This window comes from Schistocerca serialis, chromosome 12 (assembly GCF_023864345.2).
Source record: "Schistocerca serialis cubense isolate TAMUIC-IGC-003099 chromosome 12, iqSchSeri2.2, whole genome shotgun sequence".
Classification (NCBI taxonomy): domain Eukaryota; kingdom Metazoa; phylum Arthropoda; class Insecta; order Orthoptera; family Acrididae; genus Schistocerca; species Schistocerca serialis.
In genome coordinates, this window is record NC_064649.1 from 87,812,206 (window position 1) to 87,831,712 (window position 19,507).

Sequence of the window (19,507 nt, forward strand, 5' to 3'; positions counted from 1 at the left end):
GATCTTGCTGGCCAGGGTAGTTGACGTACACCTTCTAGAGCACGTTGGGTGGCACGGGATACATGCGGACGTGCATTGTCCTGTTGGAACAGCAAGTTCCCTTGCCGGTCTAGGAATGGTAGAACGATGGGTTCGATGACGGTTTGGATGTACCGCGCACTATTCAGTGTCCCCTCGACGATCACCAGTGGTGTATGGCCAGTGTAGGAGATCGCTCCCCACACCATGATGCCGGGCGTTGGCCCTGTGTGCCTCGGTCGTATGCAGTCCTGATTGTGGCGCTCACCTGCACGGCGCCAAACACGCATACGACCATCATTGGCACCAAGGCAGAAGCGACTCTCATCGCTGAAGACGACACGTCTCCATTCGTCCCTCCATTCATGCCTGTCGCGACACTACTGGAGGCGGGCTGCACGATGTTGGGGCGTGAGCGGAAGACGGCCTAACGGTGTGCGGGACCGTAGCCCAGCTTCATGGAGACGGTTGCGAATGGTCCTCGCCGATACCCCAGGAGCAACAGTGTCCCTAACTTGCTGGGAAGTGGCGGTGCGGTCCACTACGGCACTGCGTAGGATCCTACGGTCTTGGCGTGCATCCGTGCGTCGCTGCGGTCCGGTCCCAGGTCGACGGGCACGTGCACCTTCCGCCGACCACTGGCGACAACATCGATGTACTGTGGAGACCTCACGCCCCACGTGTTGAGCAATTCGGTGGTACGTCCACCCGGCCTCCCGCATGCCCACTATACGCCCTCGCTCAAAGTCCGTCAACTGCACATACGGTTCACGTCCACGCTGTCGCGGCATGCTACCAGTGTTAAAGACTGCGATGGAGCTCCGTATGCCACGGCAAACTGGCTGACACTGACGGCGGCGGTGCACAAATGCTGCGCAGCTAGCGTCATTCGATGGCCAACACCGCGGTTCCTGGTGTGTCCGCTGTGCCGTGCGTGTGATCATTGCTTGTACAGCCCTCCCGCAGTGTCCGGAGCAAGTATGGTGGGTCTGACACACCGGTGTCAATGTGTTCCTTTTTCCATTTCCAGGAGTATATTTCAAAACTGCATTAAAACATCTACCAGTTAATGGTTGTTTTTATTAAACTTGTGTCCCAGTAATTCAGTAGTCAAAAACATGTGTTTTCACTGCTCCACCCTGTATTTGGCTACCTTAAAATTATCAGATCGTTGCCAAAATACTTAATAAATCAGAATTTTCTGATTGCGAACTGCAACCATTCATGCATTTCACGAGGTATTTGGCTACATTAGATCGTCACATCGCCGACAAACCATTACAGCAAATTCCGTGAGTATTATCTTCAAAATTTCATGTCGGAAGACTCAAAATTGGTGCCTGCACCGCAGCACGCTGCCATGCTCGCGAACAGGAATTTCACTACCTTACGATCTGCCGTCAGCTGTCAAAATCTAAACATCAAGTTTCAGATGGTTTACAAGTCTTTCTTCAAAATAGCAAGTCGAAAATTACACCTTGTGTAGTTCGCATCACACTCTTGAGTATACGTATAATCAATGATGGCAAGCCACGAAGCTCTGGTTGGTTAACTGAACTGAACTGAACCGTAATCTGCGCAGAGGTAAAAGAGAGAACAGCGTTGAATGTCATCTCAGTTTTTTCGTCGCAACTTGGTTTACACAAACTTTGAAATCTGTTAACTCGGTTTGGCGTAAACCTGAGTTGGCCCGTCGCTAGGAGCGGCGGGTGGCAGCAAACGTGCCGATGCCACACTTGTACCTAGTCCAGCGTAGCTCGCTCGCGCGCGCTCCAAATTGGCAACGCGGAACATCCGAGGATACCTAGTTCGAGCGCCCGTAGCGAGACGGTGTGTAGGTTTTCACGCTGTTCCTGTTTTCATTGCCTTATTGATTTCCAGCAGTTTAACACGAGGCAAGAAAGTATCTTGTGTTATTATTTGTTTTCTATTACTGAGTGGAAGTGTTTGTTCCCGTTTTCAAATTAGACGAAGTGAGATTCCCCCTGCGTCATGTTTGTCCGGTTTCCAAACAAGAAAGACTTGGGCAGCAGGAAGAACGCGATTGAGTTCCAGCAGCAAAGCAAACCCATAATCCAATGCTATCGAGAAATGCAGTGATACGTTACCGGCGGAGGAGAAACAATAATTAAAATAAAAACACACAACCTTGCTACAGTACAGGCAATTTGTAGCGCAGCTTGAAGAACTATCCACTGTGTGTGTCGTGAGCAGAAATCTATCACAATCAGTTTTCCACGAAAAACGTATTAGTAACCAAACTAAACGACTTATCAGAAGACATTGTCAAGCGGACATTCTATTCATTTTACAACAATGGCGAGTACCCAATGTCAGAAAAATGAACGCAGTGAAGTGACATATTGGACTCCAGAATGATGAATTCGCCGCGTACTTGAAATAACCATTTGGCAAAGCTCGGGTTAGTCAAAACCATTCACTAAAATTTCACAGAATTATACAGCCAACCCGTAGAAAATTACTGTTTCGTACACTGACCTACGTTTCGACACCTATAAAGGGTGTCTTCATCAGAATGAAATTTTGATAAACCCTTTAAAATAATACAGAGGAAGATTTAGTGTGACAAAAAACGCATTAACCAAGATGGCAATTGTCATGCGGTACAAAGGTTACTTGCGTAAAAACAATAGTCCGATTTTAGCCATGCTCAATTCAAAAAATAAAACAACGTTCCAGCCTTTGCCACTTATGCCTAGCTAGGAACATCAGACAAATCGGCCCTATGGCATACATTGCTATCAATACAAGGTGCGCAGCGGACAGTGATCTGTGCCCATTTTAAACATTACAACAGAAATAACTGAAGAAAACAGCAGTTTATATTTGTTTTGAAAACAAAGGAAGAGAGCTTAATGTATTATTAAAAATACACAGTACTCAATCAGATTACGTAGAAATAAGTGCCTTCTATTAGGCTCTACAGAAATTACTATTACGTAAGGGCAGAATCATATAGAATTTTTTTTTTTTTTACATACAGCTGTACAATCCAGAAAATATTTGCATGAGGAAACTTCAGTAGCACATATCTATGAGATTCGAAGAAAATGATGTTCGGTACAAAAGGCAGGAAAAATATAGTAAAATAAAGGAATCAAAATCCCACGAGTAGTGGATTGAAACCTTTGCAAAATTGCTGTTTCGTTGTCATTGAGGGTGAGGCCATTGTTCATAGAAATAAGCTTAAAAATCTCCAGCTCTTCCGAGTACATAGAGCTTATGACCTTTCTTTTCTCAATGTAAATTTCTTCAACGATTTTCGGTTTGTATCTGGAAATTAGCAAATGATCAGCAGTAGAGGAATTGTATACGTTAGTGCCTCTTTCCCCCAATAAATGTTCCTGACACTAAAATACCTTCCAGTTCGTCCTATATAATAAACGGGACACGTATCACAAGTGATTTTATACGCTCCTGAGTTGTGTATAGGAACAGCAGTAGACTCGAGATTGTGAATGAAATATTTTTGCAAACTATGGATTCAATCAGAAAACTACGAATTTTATATGAAAGAGGGTTAGAAAACATTTTTGTACTCGTTACTCTCAGAACCAGCATTGCTGCCTGCAATGGACACTTAAATGTCAGTTTTAACTTTGAAGATGTTTTCAATTCACGAAGGATCATAGCCGTTATTAACTGCAATATATTCATCTCTTCATTAAGCATGTCAGGTGGCGATGGTATAGAAAATGTACGATGGATGGCTGAGAGAAAACTTTTTTTTTTATAGGAATGAGGATGCACTGAACTAGCGGACGTAATTTGATCTCTATTAGTGGCTCCTCGAAAAACACAAAAGCAAATATGTAGTCGTCAAAAGCAATACTGAGGTCCAAGTAATTAAGCTAACGCTCGTTATTTTCTAATTCACAAGTGAAGCTTTTTTTTTTTTTCAAGCAGATTATTAAAAATTTCAAACAAGTGGCGAATTCCTTTACAGGAACCATTGTATATAATCAAAATGTCATCTACGTACCGAGCATAAGACTAAATACCCAGATCAGGTGCTCAAAAATTATTGCCGTGAAATAATAAAAATATCGGCCAAGATGCCTGGAACTGGGTTACCCATCGCCTGGCCGATGTTATAATTAGCCACTGAAAACTAAATAATTGTATTTTGCTACTATTCTTAGCAAACTAATTAGGTTTGTGATTTGCTCATCAGAAATATCTTTTTTAAAAGTACATAGTTTTTTTTTTTCACGGTGTCAATCGTTGTTTGAACAAGTACTTCAGTATATAGGTTCGTAATATCTAATGAAAACAATTTAGTGTCTTGGTCACACTGACGACAGAATAATTATTTCGAGAAACAAAAGATTTCATCTTTTTTTTTTTCCGAGATAAAACCTTTCTAAATCATGATCTACACTGTTCACAATCAGACGTGTCGGATAATGATTTATGTACTTTAAACTGGGAACTCAAATTTATGGCCCCCTGGATTCATATTAATAAGCTGTTTTTTATGAATCGGTTTAAGCAATCCATGAGTTGGCAAGATTTCTTCACGGAAAAAATACAAAAATCTTTTGGTTTTCGAAATAATAGTACTGTCGTCAACAGGAAAAACCCAGTCAGTAAAATCAAAGATCTGCAGTGTGACCAAGATATTAAATTGTTTTCATGAGATATTAAAAACCTATATACTAAAGTACCTGTTCAAACAACCATTGACATCGTTGAAAAAGGCCGACATACTTTTGAAACAGATATTTGTGATGAACAATTCACTGCTTGCTAAGAATGGTAGTAAAATACAAATATTTTACTTTCAGTGCAAACTATACTATCAGCCTAATGGCCTGGCAATGGGTAACCCGCTTGCAGGGAACTTCAGCCGATATTTTCATTAGTTCGCTAGAAGAGAATTTTTTCAGCTGACGATCTGGGTATTTTGCCTTATGCTCGGTACATAGACGACATTTTTATCATATAAAGTCGTTCCTGGGAAGGAATTCAGCGTTTGTTTGAAATACTCTTCACGAAAAAAATCAGCTTCACTTGTGAATTTGAAAATAACTACCGTTAGCTTAAGTACTTGGACCTCAGTATTGCTATTGACGATAACAACATACTTACTTCCGTTATTTTTCGAAGAGCCGCTAATACAGATGAAATTGTGTCCGCTAGTTCACTGCATCCTCATTCCCACAAGAAAGCGTTTTTCCACTCAGCCATTCATCGTGCAGTTTCTGTACATTCGCCACCTGACATGAATATAATAAAAACTATTGCAGTTAACAACGGCTATGACCCCACGCTAATTGAAAACATCTTCAAAGTTAGAACTGGTACTAAAGTGTCCACTTTAGGCAGCAGTGCTGTTTCTGACAGTAACGAGTACACAAATGTTTTTTCGAGTCCGTTTTTAGACCCTATTATATAAAATTCGTCAGAGTGACTTCAATCAGCATGACTGCCTTAGTTGTAGCTTTGTTTTTTTTACCAAGTTAAGACAGCGGTACGACTTTTTTAAATGGCACCCTGTATTTTTTATTCGGTAATTCATTTCCTCTTCTAAAGACCAATTCAGAAATGTACCACAGTGTACCATTCACTGAAACACAACGTGATTAATTACATAACACAACATTGACTTTGAACCTACCACCACGAACTCGTCCACTTGCTACAACGAAGGCAATCATGGTGATTAATGTCCCCCTGATTGCTAAAGAACATTTTGTAAGTTGCATCTGGGCAAACAGTTATTTAGGTTGGTCAAGATAAATGGGCTACGCTGGATAGGACAAACTGGAAGGTCGTTTAGTGTCAGGCACAAGGAGCATTTATTGGGGGAAAGAGGCACTAACGTACACAATTCCTCTATTGCTGCTCATTTGCTTATTCCCAGACACAAACTGAAAATCGTTGAAGAAATTTAAATTGAGAAAAGAAAGGTCATCGGCTCGATGTACTCGGAAGAGCTGGAGATTTTCAAGCTTATTTCTAAGAACGATGGCCTCATCCTCAATGGCTACGAAACAAAAATTTTGCAAAGGTTTCAATCCACTACTCGTGGGATTTTGATTCCTTTATTTTTCCTGCCTCTTGTAGCGAAACATCATTTTCTTCTAATCTCATAGATATGTGCTACTAAAGTTTCCTCGTGCAAATATTTTCTGGATTGTACAGCTGTATGTAAAAAAATTTTCTGTAAGATTCTGTCCATTACGTAATAGTAATTTCTGTAGAGCGTAATAGATGGCTCTTATTTCTACTTCATCTGCTTGACTACTATGTATTTTCAATAATACATTAACCCTCCTGTTACCAAGCTTTCTCACACCTCTATTTTACCAAGCGGGGTATTTGGACTACCCCAAAAGAGTTTTGTGTTTTATTGTAATATTTGTTCTCAGATTCCGTTATTTCCATTGAATGGGTTTATTTAGTATTGAAAAAACAGCTTTTCAGGTTATTAGAAGTATTTGTATCTGTGATCTGATTAAAGTACAAAAATATTTTTATATCTTTCACTAAATTCAGTACTCAACGAACAGAAAGTTCATATTCTTCGTACCTTAACAGTCACTGCAGTAAAATAACACAAGACTTTTTTCAACTTTTCAGTCAAGTACATTTTTGCACTGCATAGTAACAGTTTCTTCTCTGTGTATATTACAAACAGGTTTCTTGCAAGTTACACAACAGAATCTTGTTTTCCAATCTTCGTTCCTCTGGCAATCTTGACGTCATTGTGGCGTTGGTAACTTGGAACACTGGGTCTGGGCCAGAGCTGTAGGAATTGCAACACCACAAGCTTTCAGGGCATCTTGTACATCTTTCTGAAGACCTTTGATATTTTTGGCTCTTTCTTCCATGTTGCCTCTGCTGAGTCCAAATGCCAGTTCAATCGTGAAGAGTTTACATTGGCTTCAGTTAATCTTCTACCATTCACGAAATCTTTGAGTGCACAGAATATATGCATTCAGTGCTGCAATATCTACCATTTCCATGAAGATTCTTAGTGGCCACTGCCTCGTTCCTCTAATACAACGGTATTCTCTTGTCATTTTGTCCCCATTATCTACAGCACCTTTGGTTTTGTTGTAGTGCAGCATGATTTTGGGTTTGTGTTCACTTTCTTCACCACTAACTTGTCTCTCATCATTATGCTGAGTAGAGAGTGGTATTACTGCCTTTCCCTTCTTTGGAACATAGGAAACTAGGATCAAGTCATTTGTGAAAGGAAACATTGAAGAGTGAACTTCTTTCTTGATGTCTTGGAAGAATTCCTTCAGAATCTCTTTCTTATTGGAACGCAAGGTACCAAACAATGTTGTGTTTTGTTTTAGTAGTTCAGCAGCCAATGGAAAACTGGTGATAATTTCATCATTTGTTACACCATGACCGTTATTCAGAAATGATTCCATCAGATCCAAACAACTCTGTCCTTGATTCACTTCCCGAGTATTGTCCACTATTTCTGTGAAAATTCGGATCCGTAATAAGTAAGATGTCTTCATATCAGCACAAACCCAAATTGTAATGCCATACTTGCCAGGCTTGCTCTTCATATAAACCCTAAAAGGGCAGTTTCCTCGGTACGTTGCTAATCGTTCATCAATAGCCACGTATTCATAAGGATATAAGTTCTTGCACAAGTTAGATTGAAATTTGTCGAACACTACTCTGATGGCTTGTAGCTTGTCCTTGGTTTCTTCAATGGAATGTGCTCTTGTGTCAAATCGCAAAAATTTCAGTACAGATAAAAATCAGTTTCTTGACATGGCAGCAGAAAAGAATGGTTGCCGAAAGGCAACATTACCTCCCCACAGATCGGAAGCACTTGTGCGATGTCCGTAAGTTTGACCATCTCCTATTAGAATTGCTAATACAGTGTACACTTCAGTTGCATTTATACCTTTCCATGTTGTATTGTTCGAAGAATGAGCTGCATTCCACAAAAAGAATTACTCGTTTGGCTTCCCTGTTCATTTTGTGGTGTCACCGCCAGACACCACACTAGGTGGTAGATTAAATCGGCCGCGGTCCATTTAGTACATGTCGGACCCGCGTGTCGCCACTGTGTAATCGCAGACCTAGCGCCACCACAAGGCAGGTCTCGTGATACGAACAAGGACTCGCTCCAGTTGGACGGACGACCTAGCTAGCGACTAGATGTACGAAGCCTTTCACTCTCATTAGCCGAGAGACAGAATAGCCTTCAGCTAAGTTAATGGCTACGAACTAGCAAGACGCCATTAGCCTTACAGTGATTGTAATTAAAGTCTCCTGTGTATAGTCAAGAGCGATGTACCACAATGATTGATTAAAGATAAGTATTAATCCAGCTACGTACTTTTCTTCATAGCATTAATTACGTAGCCTGTTCCAGTACTTGACGCCCGTCGGCGTGTGTGTGTACGCGTGCCTTTCTTTCGGCTACCCGTCACTGTGGACTGGCTGCCTTGTCAGTCCACTTCACGTTTCTTCTACGATGATGGTCCGGTAAGATAAATAATTAAAATTACTCTGTTATTGTTTTTACATCATTCACTGGACCAGGTGTTACGTTCAAAATGTTGCGACGTCGACGCCGCCCACCTTGTAGTGGTTCACTAGAAAATTGTAGTCCACTTCTAGAAACAAACAAATCTCCAGTGTCTTCGTCTTCTCCTTGTTCACGCGAATGTGTAGTGTCTTCTGATATTTCATCTGATGCTATGCTATGCTATGCTATGATATGGTATGGTCTTTGTCAAGAAGTTCCATATATTCATTCAGTTCATTATCAATGTCCCATTCATTTTCATCGTCACTGACATCATAATTGTATAGAATTTCCATGACCTCTTTGCTAGAATGCCCTTTGGACATGCTTACTTGCAGATGAAATACTGGCTCGTGTAATGTCAGCTCAACAGTGAACGTCAAATTCAGCTCAACAATAGTAACCAGCAACAAGAACAAACATTGGATCTATGGCAAAAATCAATAAAGAAGATGAATGACAGATCTATTTCCCAAAATCTACTTTTTCTACAAATAATAAAATAAGAAGTTTCATACCAAGCAGGGTATCTCACAATCCCACCAATACATGACTTGAATAACAACGATAAAGTCAAAAAAGTTAGACAGTCGTGAATGTGAATTCAAGATCAATCATTTTAGTACAAGGTCAAAAAACCACAGGCATGTGGCCCTTAAGATAAAATTATTATAGGGAAAAAAATCAACCTGGGGTAGTCAGAATAACCCGCTTGGTAATGCGAGGGTTAAGATCTCTTGCTTTGTTTACAAAACAAATATAAACTGTCGTTTTCTTCAGTTATTTCTGTTGTAATGTTTCAAATGGTCACATATCACTGTTCGTGCCCAACGGGCGGCGCAACTTGTATTGATAGCAGTGGAAGCCACTGGGCCAATCTGTCGGATGTTCCTGGCTAGGCACAAGTGGCAAAGGCTGGAACATTTTATTTTATTTTTGACTTGAGCATAGCTAAAATCGGACTACCGTTTTTTCGCAGTGTAATTTTACGTAAGTAACTCTTGTACCACATGACAATTGTCATCTTGGTTAATGCGTTTTTTGTCCCACAATTTTTTCTGTGTTATTTTATAAGGTTTACCCGCCAGGTTAGCTGAGGGCACTAACGCGCTGCTTCCTGGACTCAGTTGGGAGCGCCAGCCCCAGATCGAATCCACCTGGGGGATTACCGACGAAGGCTGGTGTGCCGGCCGGGCTGGATGTTGTTTTTATGCAGTTTTCCACACCCCACTAGATTAATACCGGGCTGGTTCCCACGTCCCGCTTCAGTTATGCGACTCACAGACATTTGTAACACATTCACACTAGATGCAGACAGCTGAGGTACACTAATTCCATCCCCAGGGGAGGGGGGGTGGGTGAGAGGAAGAACATCTGGCCACCCTCTGACACTTACAAAGGCCCAAAGCAAATGATGATTATTTTATAGGGTTTATCAAAATTTCATTCCGAAGAAGACACCCTTAGTAGGCATCGAAACCTGGATCAATGGGTTTGGCTGTGTAATCCTATGTTGAAACTAGTACAGTCGCTGAGTAACAACCATATTGAAATTCGTTATTTATTTATTTATTTATTTTTTTTTTAATTTCACTATAGCACATATTACAGAATGGCTGTTGGGTGAGCAAAGAATTAGTTTCTTCAAGAAAACCAATTAGTTTAGAGAAGTAGCAAAATGAACAAGTCAGAAGATTACCATCTGGAAATGAACTGATCATGCATTTTTGTCAGCTTGATATTTCGGTATTTTCATTTTTCATCCTGATACATACATTAACACTTCATATAAAAACATAATACCTAATGTCGTCTGATATAATTTTACACAGTGTAGACTGCAAATAACAACACATACATTGCTTCCATAATGATGTGACTGACACAGCCTAAATCAATATTTCACCACACTAATACAAGTGCAATGATTTTGACCGAAGCAGAAATGATTATGGTAATAGAGGTGCCTGTGTGTCATACTATGACAGCAGCACACTAATGGCTACCCTCCAATAGGTCTGACCAGAGCTATGTTGGCTGTGCATAGTGATGTTGAAAGTTTACTGACCTGTAAACCCCATTTCTCAGTAGCCTTCTACTTCTCAAAGTTCACTCTACAACAGAAATGGTTTAGAAGATATTTTTAAAATACACTGCCTGACAAAAGAAGTCAAGCACCCTTTGCACTCATGTCTGTTGATGCCATTACAGCCTGGCTGTTTTGTATTTACAATTGTTAATGATTGTTCAAAATGCTTACGATGATCTCTGAGCCCACAGACTGAAGTGCATTCAGTAATGCTGTCGAGGAGTGGGTGTCCTTCAGTTATCAATGATGGTTTGGTTGAGAAAATTCGTGAAAATATATAGTTTGCAATAATAATGCTTTGTCATGAATTTTCGCAGCTTTCAAAAACTGTTTTGCCAAGGCCTGTTTGAAGATCCGACGAGAACAATTACCATAAAATGTTAAAATTCACAGCTATTTTTCTGTGTTTTATTTTTGATAGTAAATAAAAGTATAGAATGTCTTTAAATGTTTACAAAGATAATACAATAGAATCAAGTGGAAGCTAGAGTACGCACTGGGATTTCAAAGCCCCATCAAGAAAATAACAGAAATTTCGAAATTATTGCTTTCTATGATTCAAACATTCTGCAAACCAACAGCTTGACAAAGATTTTGAAGGTTTATATGTATTACATATTGAACAGGAAACAGAAAAGAGAAATATGAGGCCTGTTCAGAAAGTAAGCTCCGATTGATTGCCAAATTGAAACCACAGTGAACATCAGAAATGTTTTACTTGTAACAATTAGCTACACCTTTCAGCTACTTCTCTACATAGTCGCCGTTCTGACTTAGACTTTTGTCATAGCGTTGTACCAACTTTTCAATAGCCTCATCATAGAAGGCAGCCGCCAGTGCTTTCCGCCAATTCTCCACGCTGGCCTACACCTCGTTGCTTCAAAGACAGCGGTTCATGTGACCAGAGATGAAACTCAGGGGGAGACAATTGTGGACTGTATTGTGGGTAATCTAACATTTCCATTTGAAAACGATGCAGGAGCATCTTCATTGCCCCTGCAGAATGCGGCTGAGAATTGTCGTGAAGACGAAACAGCACGACAGTTATGTAATGTTAGCTGCATGGCTTCAGGCGAAATTTCTCACCAGGCCCTCGTACTTGGCGGCAGACACTATTTTCTAGACATCTTTACGCACTCACTGCGAGCTCAGAAATGAGAAGAGCGACGTGATGCTAACTGGGATTATACTAGAGACACTACCCAACACATCTGTGCAAAGCTTTATCGGATTTTCATAGTCATTTCCATTTCGCGACCGATCGGAGCTTACTTTCTGAACGCCCCTCGTATGTTAGTAGTGATATTTTAGTAAGCGGACATACTGCTGCTATGTTTCAATGCTGTCTACAGTAGAACAGTACATGCCATTCTGAAAACATTACCATTAATGTGACTATATCATTTACTATGTGCTTTGGTTCACACCATCATCTTCAGGTGGTGAAATATGTATTGGTATTTACAGTCTGGGTCAGAGTGTAAAGCAGAATTTCTTTTTTCTACACTCCATAAAAAAATTCAGTGGTGTAGCATGCCTATAACTGTGACAGTACATTTATGTATATTTTCCTTGTTTCTGAGTTTTTGCACTGTCCACAGGGTGACAAATTGTCATCGTATGCCGGGATCCAGTATTCACCACAAGACATGGCAGAGTACGTGTTCTGGACCGGAGATGAGAAGGGAGTGACGCTGGCCATTGAAGAGTTCTTGCAGGAAGGACTGGTGGGTATATCCATGCAAAAACAATTTGATGCACCATGTACTGAACTGAGAACTGTATCAATCTATCAAGGATATGACAATGCAGAAGATCATTCCTACAGTTCTCTGTTATTTAATTAGTGGCTGTGAGTAAAGTGACAGTTTGTACACTTGGGCTATGTGGGAGAAGGGGAGGTCAATTTCTACTTGCCTTCACAATGTACCTGTAGTCAGTCTGCTACAAGTAACAAGTGTAACAGCATCATCAATTTTTTTTAACTTGTCCTAATAACTTTATCATGACACACAGTGGAGCAAATGCTAAAACAATGGTGTGTGATCGGGTTCAGCACCCAACTAGGCAAAAGTTATACCAGTACCAATCAACTTATCCATCATGTCTCTGGTGACTCTGTTTTATCATCTTCACAAGTTCCAGTGTGGTTGAAGACTTCTGAGGAGGCCCAGAGGGAGGTGACCAATAATTCTTGCTCTGGACACTCATCAATCGTTTTGGCTTGTGCCATCTTCCTAGATGTTGACCAATTCCTCTCTGATGGCTCCATCCACACCTGTCCACATTACCCCCCCCCCCCCCCCCCAACAGTACCTGCATTCTGTCATCCCTTCCACACGAAAAAATCCCTCCCATACATCCTGACACTTGAGGAGACAGCATATCTGCAGTGACAACAACTCCCTTCCTTAGTATGCTGAGGGTCTTACCAAGGCCTTCACAGACAAGCACTACCCCCAGACCTAGTGTTGTGGGTTGGCAGGAGAGCCAACACCGGGTTACTAGAGGAAGCCGAAAGGCACGCGTTTTAGCTCACGCAGGCTGGCGTGAGGTCTGGAACAGGACAAGGAAATTAGAATTTAGAAAAAACAGACGTAGCTGGTGGAATACTTAACTTTAATCCATTAATGGTGAATGTTGCTCTTGATGGTACATGATTCAGTATCAATAGTAACTGGTAATGGTGCCTTGCTAGGTCGTAGCAAATGACGTAGCTGAAGGCTATGCTAACTATCGTCTCGGCAAATGAGAGCGTATTTTGTCAGTGAACCATCGCTAGCAAAGTCAGTTGAACAACTGGGGCGAGTGCTAGGAAGTCTCTCTAGACCTGCCGTGTGGCAGCGCTCGGTCTGCAATCACTGGTAATGGCGACACGCGGGTCCGACGTATACTAACGGACCGCGGCCGATTTAAAGGCTACCACCTAGCAAGTGTGGTGTCTGGCAGTGACAACACACCTAGTCGGCAAACAGGTCTGCAGTGCCATTTGTCCTCACATCCCCAAGAACCAGCCACAAATGAGTGTCCCCCCTTCGTCACCAAGTACCATCTCAAACTAGAACAACATCCTTCACCAAGGCTTTGATTACTTGTCATCGTACCATGAAGTGAGGGACATCCTACCTGATATTGTCCCCACCCCTCTTAAAGTGATATTCCAACTTCCACAATCCCAGCCTGTTGCCTGTGGGAAAACCCAGGTAGAAGACCCAACCAGCACTTCCTATTCCAGGCTTATCCTACCCCATCAGACACCAGGCAACTCGTGAAAGCAGCCGTGACGTATATGAGCTTTCCTTCAATCATACACAGCTTTTTATACTGGTGTGACTTCCCACCACCTAAATGTGGCCAAGAGCAAAGCTGACCACCCTATGGCACAGTATGCAGTTGAACATAACATGTTTGATTTCAGTAGCTGTTTCTCCACCCGAGTCATCTGGATCCACAACATAATTTAATTTTTTTTCCTTCCTGAACTGCATAGATGGGAGTTATCCTTACGACACATTCTCCATTTCCATAATGATCCCAGCCTCAGCCTACAATAACACACTGTCGACCCATCTGTCCTAACATCCCCTCCCCATTCTCATCGCACACCAATACGTATCTCCCCACTCCTCCTTATGTTGCACCCATCAACATACTAATCCCTGCACGTTATGCCAGACAGTGCTCCTCTTTCTCTTCCCACCCGTGCACCGGTAGTTGCATTGTGGCCCAAACTGCCAATCTTATATGTATGTATGTATGTATGTATGTGTGCATGAATGGTGTGTGTTGTTTTCCAGTGAAGGCTGACACCAAAAGGTTTGTGTAAGTGTCTTAATTGTATCTGTTTGCAAATTGCAGTAAAGATGACATGTTAAGCAGCAATGCTGATAGTCCCACCTGGAGTTTCCTTTGTTTCACGTACAAGTACAATTACTTTGGGAGAAAATGTGCTCCTCCTCTACTTCTAATACCACTACTACTACATCACTCAGCTGGTATTTTTGTGGCCAATACTAATTCGTACTGAGATACTATTTTTTAGAACAATGGGGTGCACCATCAGCACTTTGTCTTCAAATCATACTGAAATGCCCACATTTTGTCACTGGTAATAACACTGTCTAAGAAATCGGGCCCAGTCTAAAAATGTTCAAACAGTTAATTTGTGCTAGTCACTTTAATGACCTTTCACTCATCCATCAACAGTTTGAGGTCCAGCTTGGCGCATAGCTTTTGCATGTTGAGATTGTTTGGCACAGTGGTTACTTGAAGGCTCAGTGTCTGTGTAGTCATCCTCCCTCTCCTTCATGACTGGATTTACAGAACATGATGTATGAATCAATGATGATGAAATAAAAATTACCTCACATTGTAGCATCCCAATTACAGTAACTAAACCACTACAGGAATATGGATGGTATTTTCTGGTAATATAACTGAAAGGCATGTCAGTATCTGTAACTGAAGTGAAGTGAAACTAAAACAACTGTGTGTTTACCCACCTCCATAGCTAAGGTCATAAAAGCATGCCCATGTGGCAAGCCAATTTGAATCCTGATGGTGGGTGAAATTTTCCCTGTCAATGTTTAGCCAGCAAGGGGAGGGGAGGAGAGGAGACAGAGTGGCATAAAGCTCCCGATCAACAGTCTTTCCTCCAATTTCCTCGATTAAATTCCAAACCTTCTACCTGGGTTTTCCCACAGGCAACAGACTGGGATTGTGGAAGTCTCCACAGTGTGTCATGAAGTACTTACTTTCCGTTTCCGGAACTAGACTTCAGACCTCAGTAGTCCGTTCCGGTTGTTGAAGGATTAGCCGCTGATAGATCAACGTTGCCCGGGGTGCGCCCGATTGCGCTTCTCGTTTGTGTATTGCTGTCGCAGTCTTCAGGGAGGCTCCTTCAATGCACCCCAAGTGATATGAGAGCACGTGAAACTGTTGATGGTGATGTTAAGCTCTGCTGGTTTGATTTGCTTTGTTTTAGGGCACAACAGCAACTCATGTCAAATTTGCCCAAGTCAGAACCTTACAATATGAATATGAAAAAGGAGTTAACATACAGTCACTTAAGTCTAACTGATGGAAGGAAAGAGGACCACAACATTTAAAAGTCCTTCATCAAATTGCTACAATAGATAAAACGTAAAATTCATCTTGCAGTACTGATTGCTACAAAATTGTATTTAAAAGCATTTGCATATTGTTATATAAAATCTTTAAGTTGCTATGGCCTCATTTTCAAATTAACGTATTGAAATGTCATTGGTTAAACTTCCTCTGATTTAAGTAATTTGGAAAGTATCTGCATTCTAATGAACATACCTATATGAAATTTTAGTTACAGGACCATTACATACCTCTCAGTGAGCTGGCAAACATGCTCTAGATGTCAGTGCACAAGCCACACACAATGCAGATATATTTAACTATAAATGCAAGTGAGGATTTTCAATAAAGTGGTCATAACAAGATGAACTTCATACAATACTATCACTGAACGCCATGTCAGTGACGCTTTTGAAGTCATCCATAAGTTTGCCAATATGGAAGTCAGCACTCTCCCACATGTAATGAAGTATTGGTGTATATACTTAGTTGTAAATGACAGAATGCATTTTTGTAATAAAGACTGTGTCACAATTTTGGCTGCATGTCCCTAGAATTTATTTTAGGGAAATCTGTTATTCTCTTTGCATATATTTCATGTTGACTGAAGAAATAAATGTCAGGAAGTTGCACATATTTTGTAGTTTATGTAGAATGATTTTTGAAACTACATCTATTCCTCCAGGAGCTTCCAGTAATACTTTTACATCCTTATGTCCATAACTGGAGCCACAAAACACTAGTAACTGTCAACAAATGTGGATTTAAAGCTGAGAGAAAAAAAAAATGTCTTCAGGCGTTCTTTCTGCTTGTGTCTGCATAGACATAAGGGGGACATCATTTTTCCATTTCCCTTGAACCACAGGGTTCAAACTTACTACTTGGTTCTTGGAATCTATATATGAGTCAGAATGAGATTTTCACTCTGCAGTGGAGTGTGCGCTGATATGAAACTTCCTGGTAGATTAAAACTGTGTGCCGGACCGAGACTTGAACTCGGGACCTTTGCCTTTCACAGGCAAGTGCCCTACCAACTGAGCTACCCAAGCATGACTCACGCCTCGTCCTAACAGCTTTACTTCTGCCAGTACCTCGAAAGACAAAGGTCCCGAGTTCAAGTCTCGGTCCTGCACACAGTTTTAATCTGCCAGGAAGGTTCATATATAGAGTCAGTTTGTCAATTATCAATCCATTGACATAGCAACATATTTTCAAACTGATTACAAAACACCCTTATCCAGTTAAGAATACTCTACATCACAACTAGTACATTTGACCCACCAGTGCTTCCACTGTTTGAAACATTTTTTGTAGTCATATTTAGAAATGGCTGACAGCTCCTCTCTCATTTGTTTTCTCAACTTCTTTAGTACTGTCAGACTGATGTCCTTTTATGCTCCATGACTCATCATGACACTTTGACATAAAATCTGGATTGGTCTCACACTGTTGTTCCAAAGCTCAACATGTTTCAACTCGACATTCCTTTTGATTGTCAGTCAGAACCCGAGGAACAAACTTGGCAGCATTCCTTTTCATTCCCAGATCTTCTGTTGAAATTCGCTGAACTGAACTCCAAGATAACCCACTAATCTCTGACAGTTGATCAATTGTCTGTCCGACAGCCTGGGAGCCCAAGCTCTCGAATTATTTTTCAGGCAGTTGATGGACATCCAGAACAATGTTCATCAATTGACATGTTGCCATTTTTAAATTGGAAAACCACTTGTACACTTGAGTTTTTTCCACAACACCATCTTGGTAAGCTGTTTTCAAGTCAGGTTGACAACACAGGTGACACTGAACTGGCAACGGGTTGCGCTACACACACCTAGTGGCAGAAATGTGTACTACACTAGCTTTTTTTCCTTGGGTACTGCCTCATAGATTGTACAGCTTTGTGTTAGACTGTTAACTGATTCCAGTGTCGAGACAGTGTTTCCCTCTCTGTTCATAGATAGAATTCTTTGCACAGTTCCATCTGGATGTTTTCCGTCGTGATATGTGCATTGACTTCAGCAACAATTGTTTGAGCCCTCTTCTTCTCTTTTCATGCTTGGAGCATAGTTATATGGCAAATCAAATAAAACCCAGTAAAGCTTGTATACCTGAGATTTCTGGCTATGTCAAATGCCCAATGTTGTAATTAACAATAATGTAGACAAGAACAGCATTCTTGTGGTTCATAAATACACATTGCTTGATGATATTGAACTGCAGCATGCAATTATCTTTGAAAACTGTATGGGCTTCTATTTTCCTTGCAACATACTCCAGTATGCTGATTATATTCCTTTTAGCCTTCAGGAGCTTGTCACATGCATTTAAACTTCTGACAGACAATCATCGTTTATGTGTCAGCATCAAACCTTGTGATGACAGCATCAGGAGAAGGTTGGAATTCCCTTGCACTGACTGTTCTATAACTTGGCTTATCACTACCACCTCCAGTGAAGTGTTTGCATCATCATCACTAGCATCAGAATTTAGTGTTGCAACAGTATCTATTTCTAAATGGTGAGAATATCTTTGCAGTATAATAGATACCAGAAGACACACAAATGATTCATCTTACACACCAGTACCATATTCACAAAGAAGAGTTCACTGTAACTTCATCTCAACCAAGTGCAATACATTAGCAGTGTTACTTCCTGGCAGATTAAAACTGTGTGCCAGACCGAGACTCGAACTCAGGACCAAACAAGTTTGGAAGGTAGGAGACGAGATACTGGCAGAAGTAAAGCAGTGAGGACGGGGCGTGAGTCGTGCTTGGGTGCTCAGTTGGTAGAGCACTAGCCCGCGAAAGGCAAAGGTCCCGAGTTCGAGTCTCGGTCCGGCACACAGTTTTAATTTGCCAGGAAGTTTCGTATCAGCACACACTCCACTGCAGAGTGAAAATCTCATTCTGCATTAGCAGTGTTGATTACCAATCATTGGCCCATCTGATACTTATATATATATATATATATATATCCTTGTTTTTAGATATATTTTTCCCACGTGGAATGTTCCCCTTTAATATATATATATATATATATATATATATCCTTGTTTTTAGATATATTTTTCCCACGTGGAATGTTTCCCTTTATTATATATATATATATATATATATATATATATATATATATATATATATATATATATATATATATATAATAAAGGGAAACATTCCACGTGGGAAAAATATATCTAAAAACAAGGATGATGTGACTTACCAAACGAAAGCACTGACAGGTTGATAGACACACAAACATACACACAAAATTCAAGCTTTTGCAACCAACGGTTGCTTCATCAGGAAAGAGGGAAGGAGAGGGAAAGACAAAAGGATGTGGGTTTTAAGGGAGAGGGTAAGGAGCCATTCCAATCCCGGGAGTGGAAAGACTTACCTTAGGGGGAAAAAGGGACAGGTATACACTCGCACACACACACATATCCATCCGCACATACACAGACACAAGCAGACATTTGTAAAGGCAAAGAGTTTGGGCAGAGATGTCAGTCGAGGCGGAAGTACAGAGGCAAAGATGTTGTTGAATGACAGGTGAGGTATGAGCAGCAGCAACTTGAAATTAGCGGAGGTTGAGGCCTGGTGGGTAACGGGAAGAGAGGATATACTGAAGGGCAAGTTTCCATCTCTGGAGTTCTGACAGGTTGGTGTTAGTGGGAAGTATCCAGATAATCCGGACGGTGTAACACTGTGCCAAGATGTGCTGGCCATGCACCAAGGCATGTTCAGCCACATGGTGATCTTCATT

General features: G+C 41.0%; 1 protein-coding gene across 1 annotated transcript in view; it reads left to right on the forward strand.

The window, feature by feature from the left end:
- LOC126428137 (uncharacterized) overlaps window positions 1-19,507 on the forward strand; it is a 744,079-nt gene that overhangs the window by 692,269 nt on the left and 32,303 nt on the right. Inside the window, exon 7 of the mRNA XM_050090038.1 lies at window positions 12,239-12,364. Coding sequence (XP_049945995.1) covers window positions 12,239-12,364 — 126 coding nt within the window. The remainder of the gene's footprint in view (window positions 1-12,238; window positions 12,365-19,507) is intronic.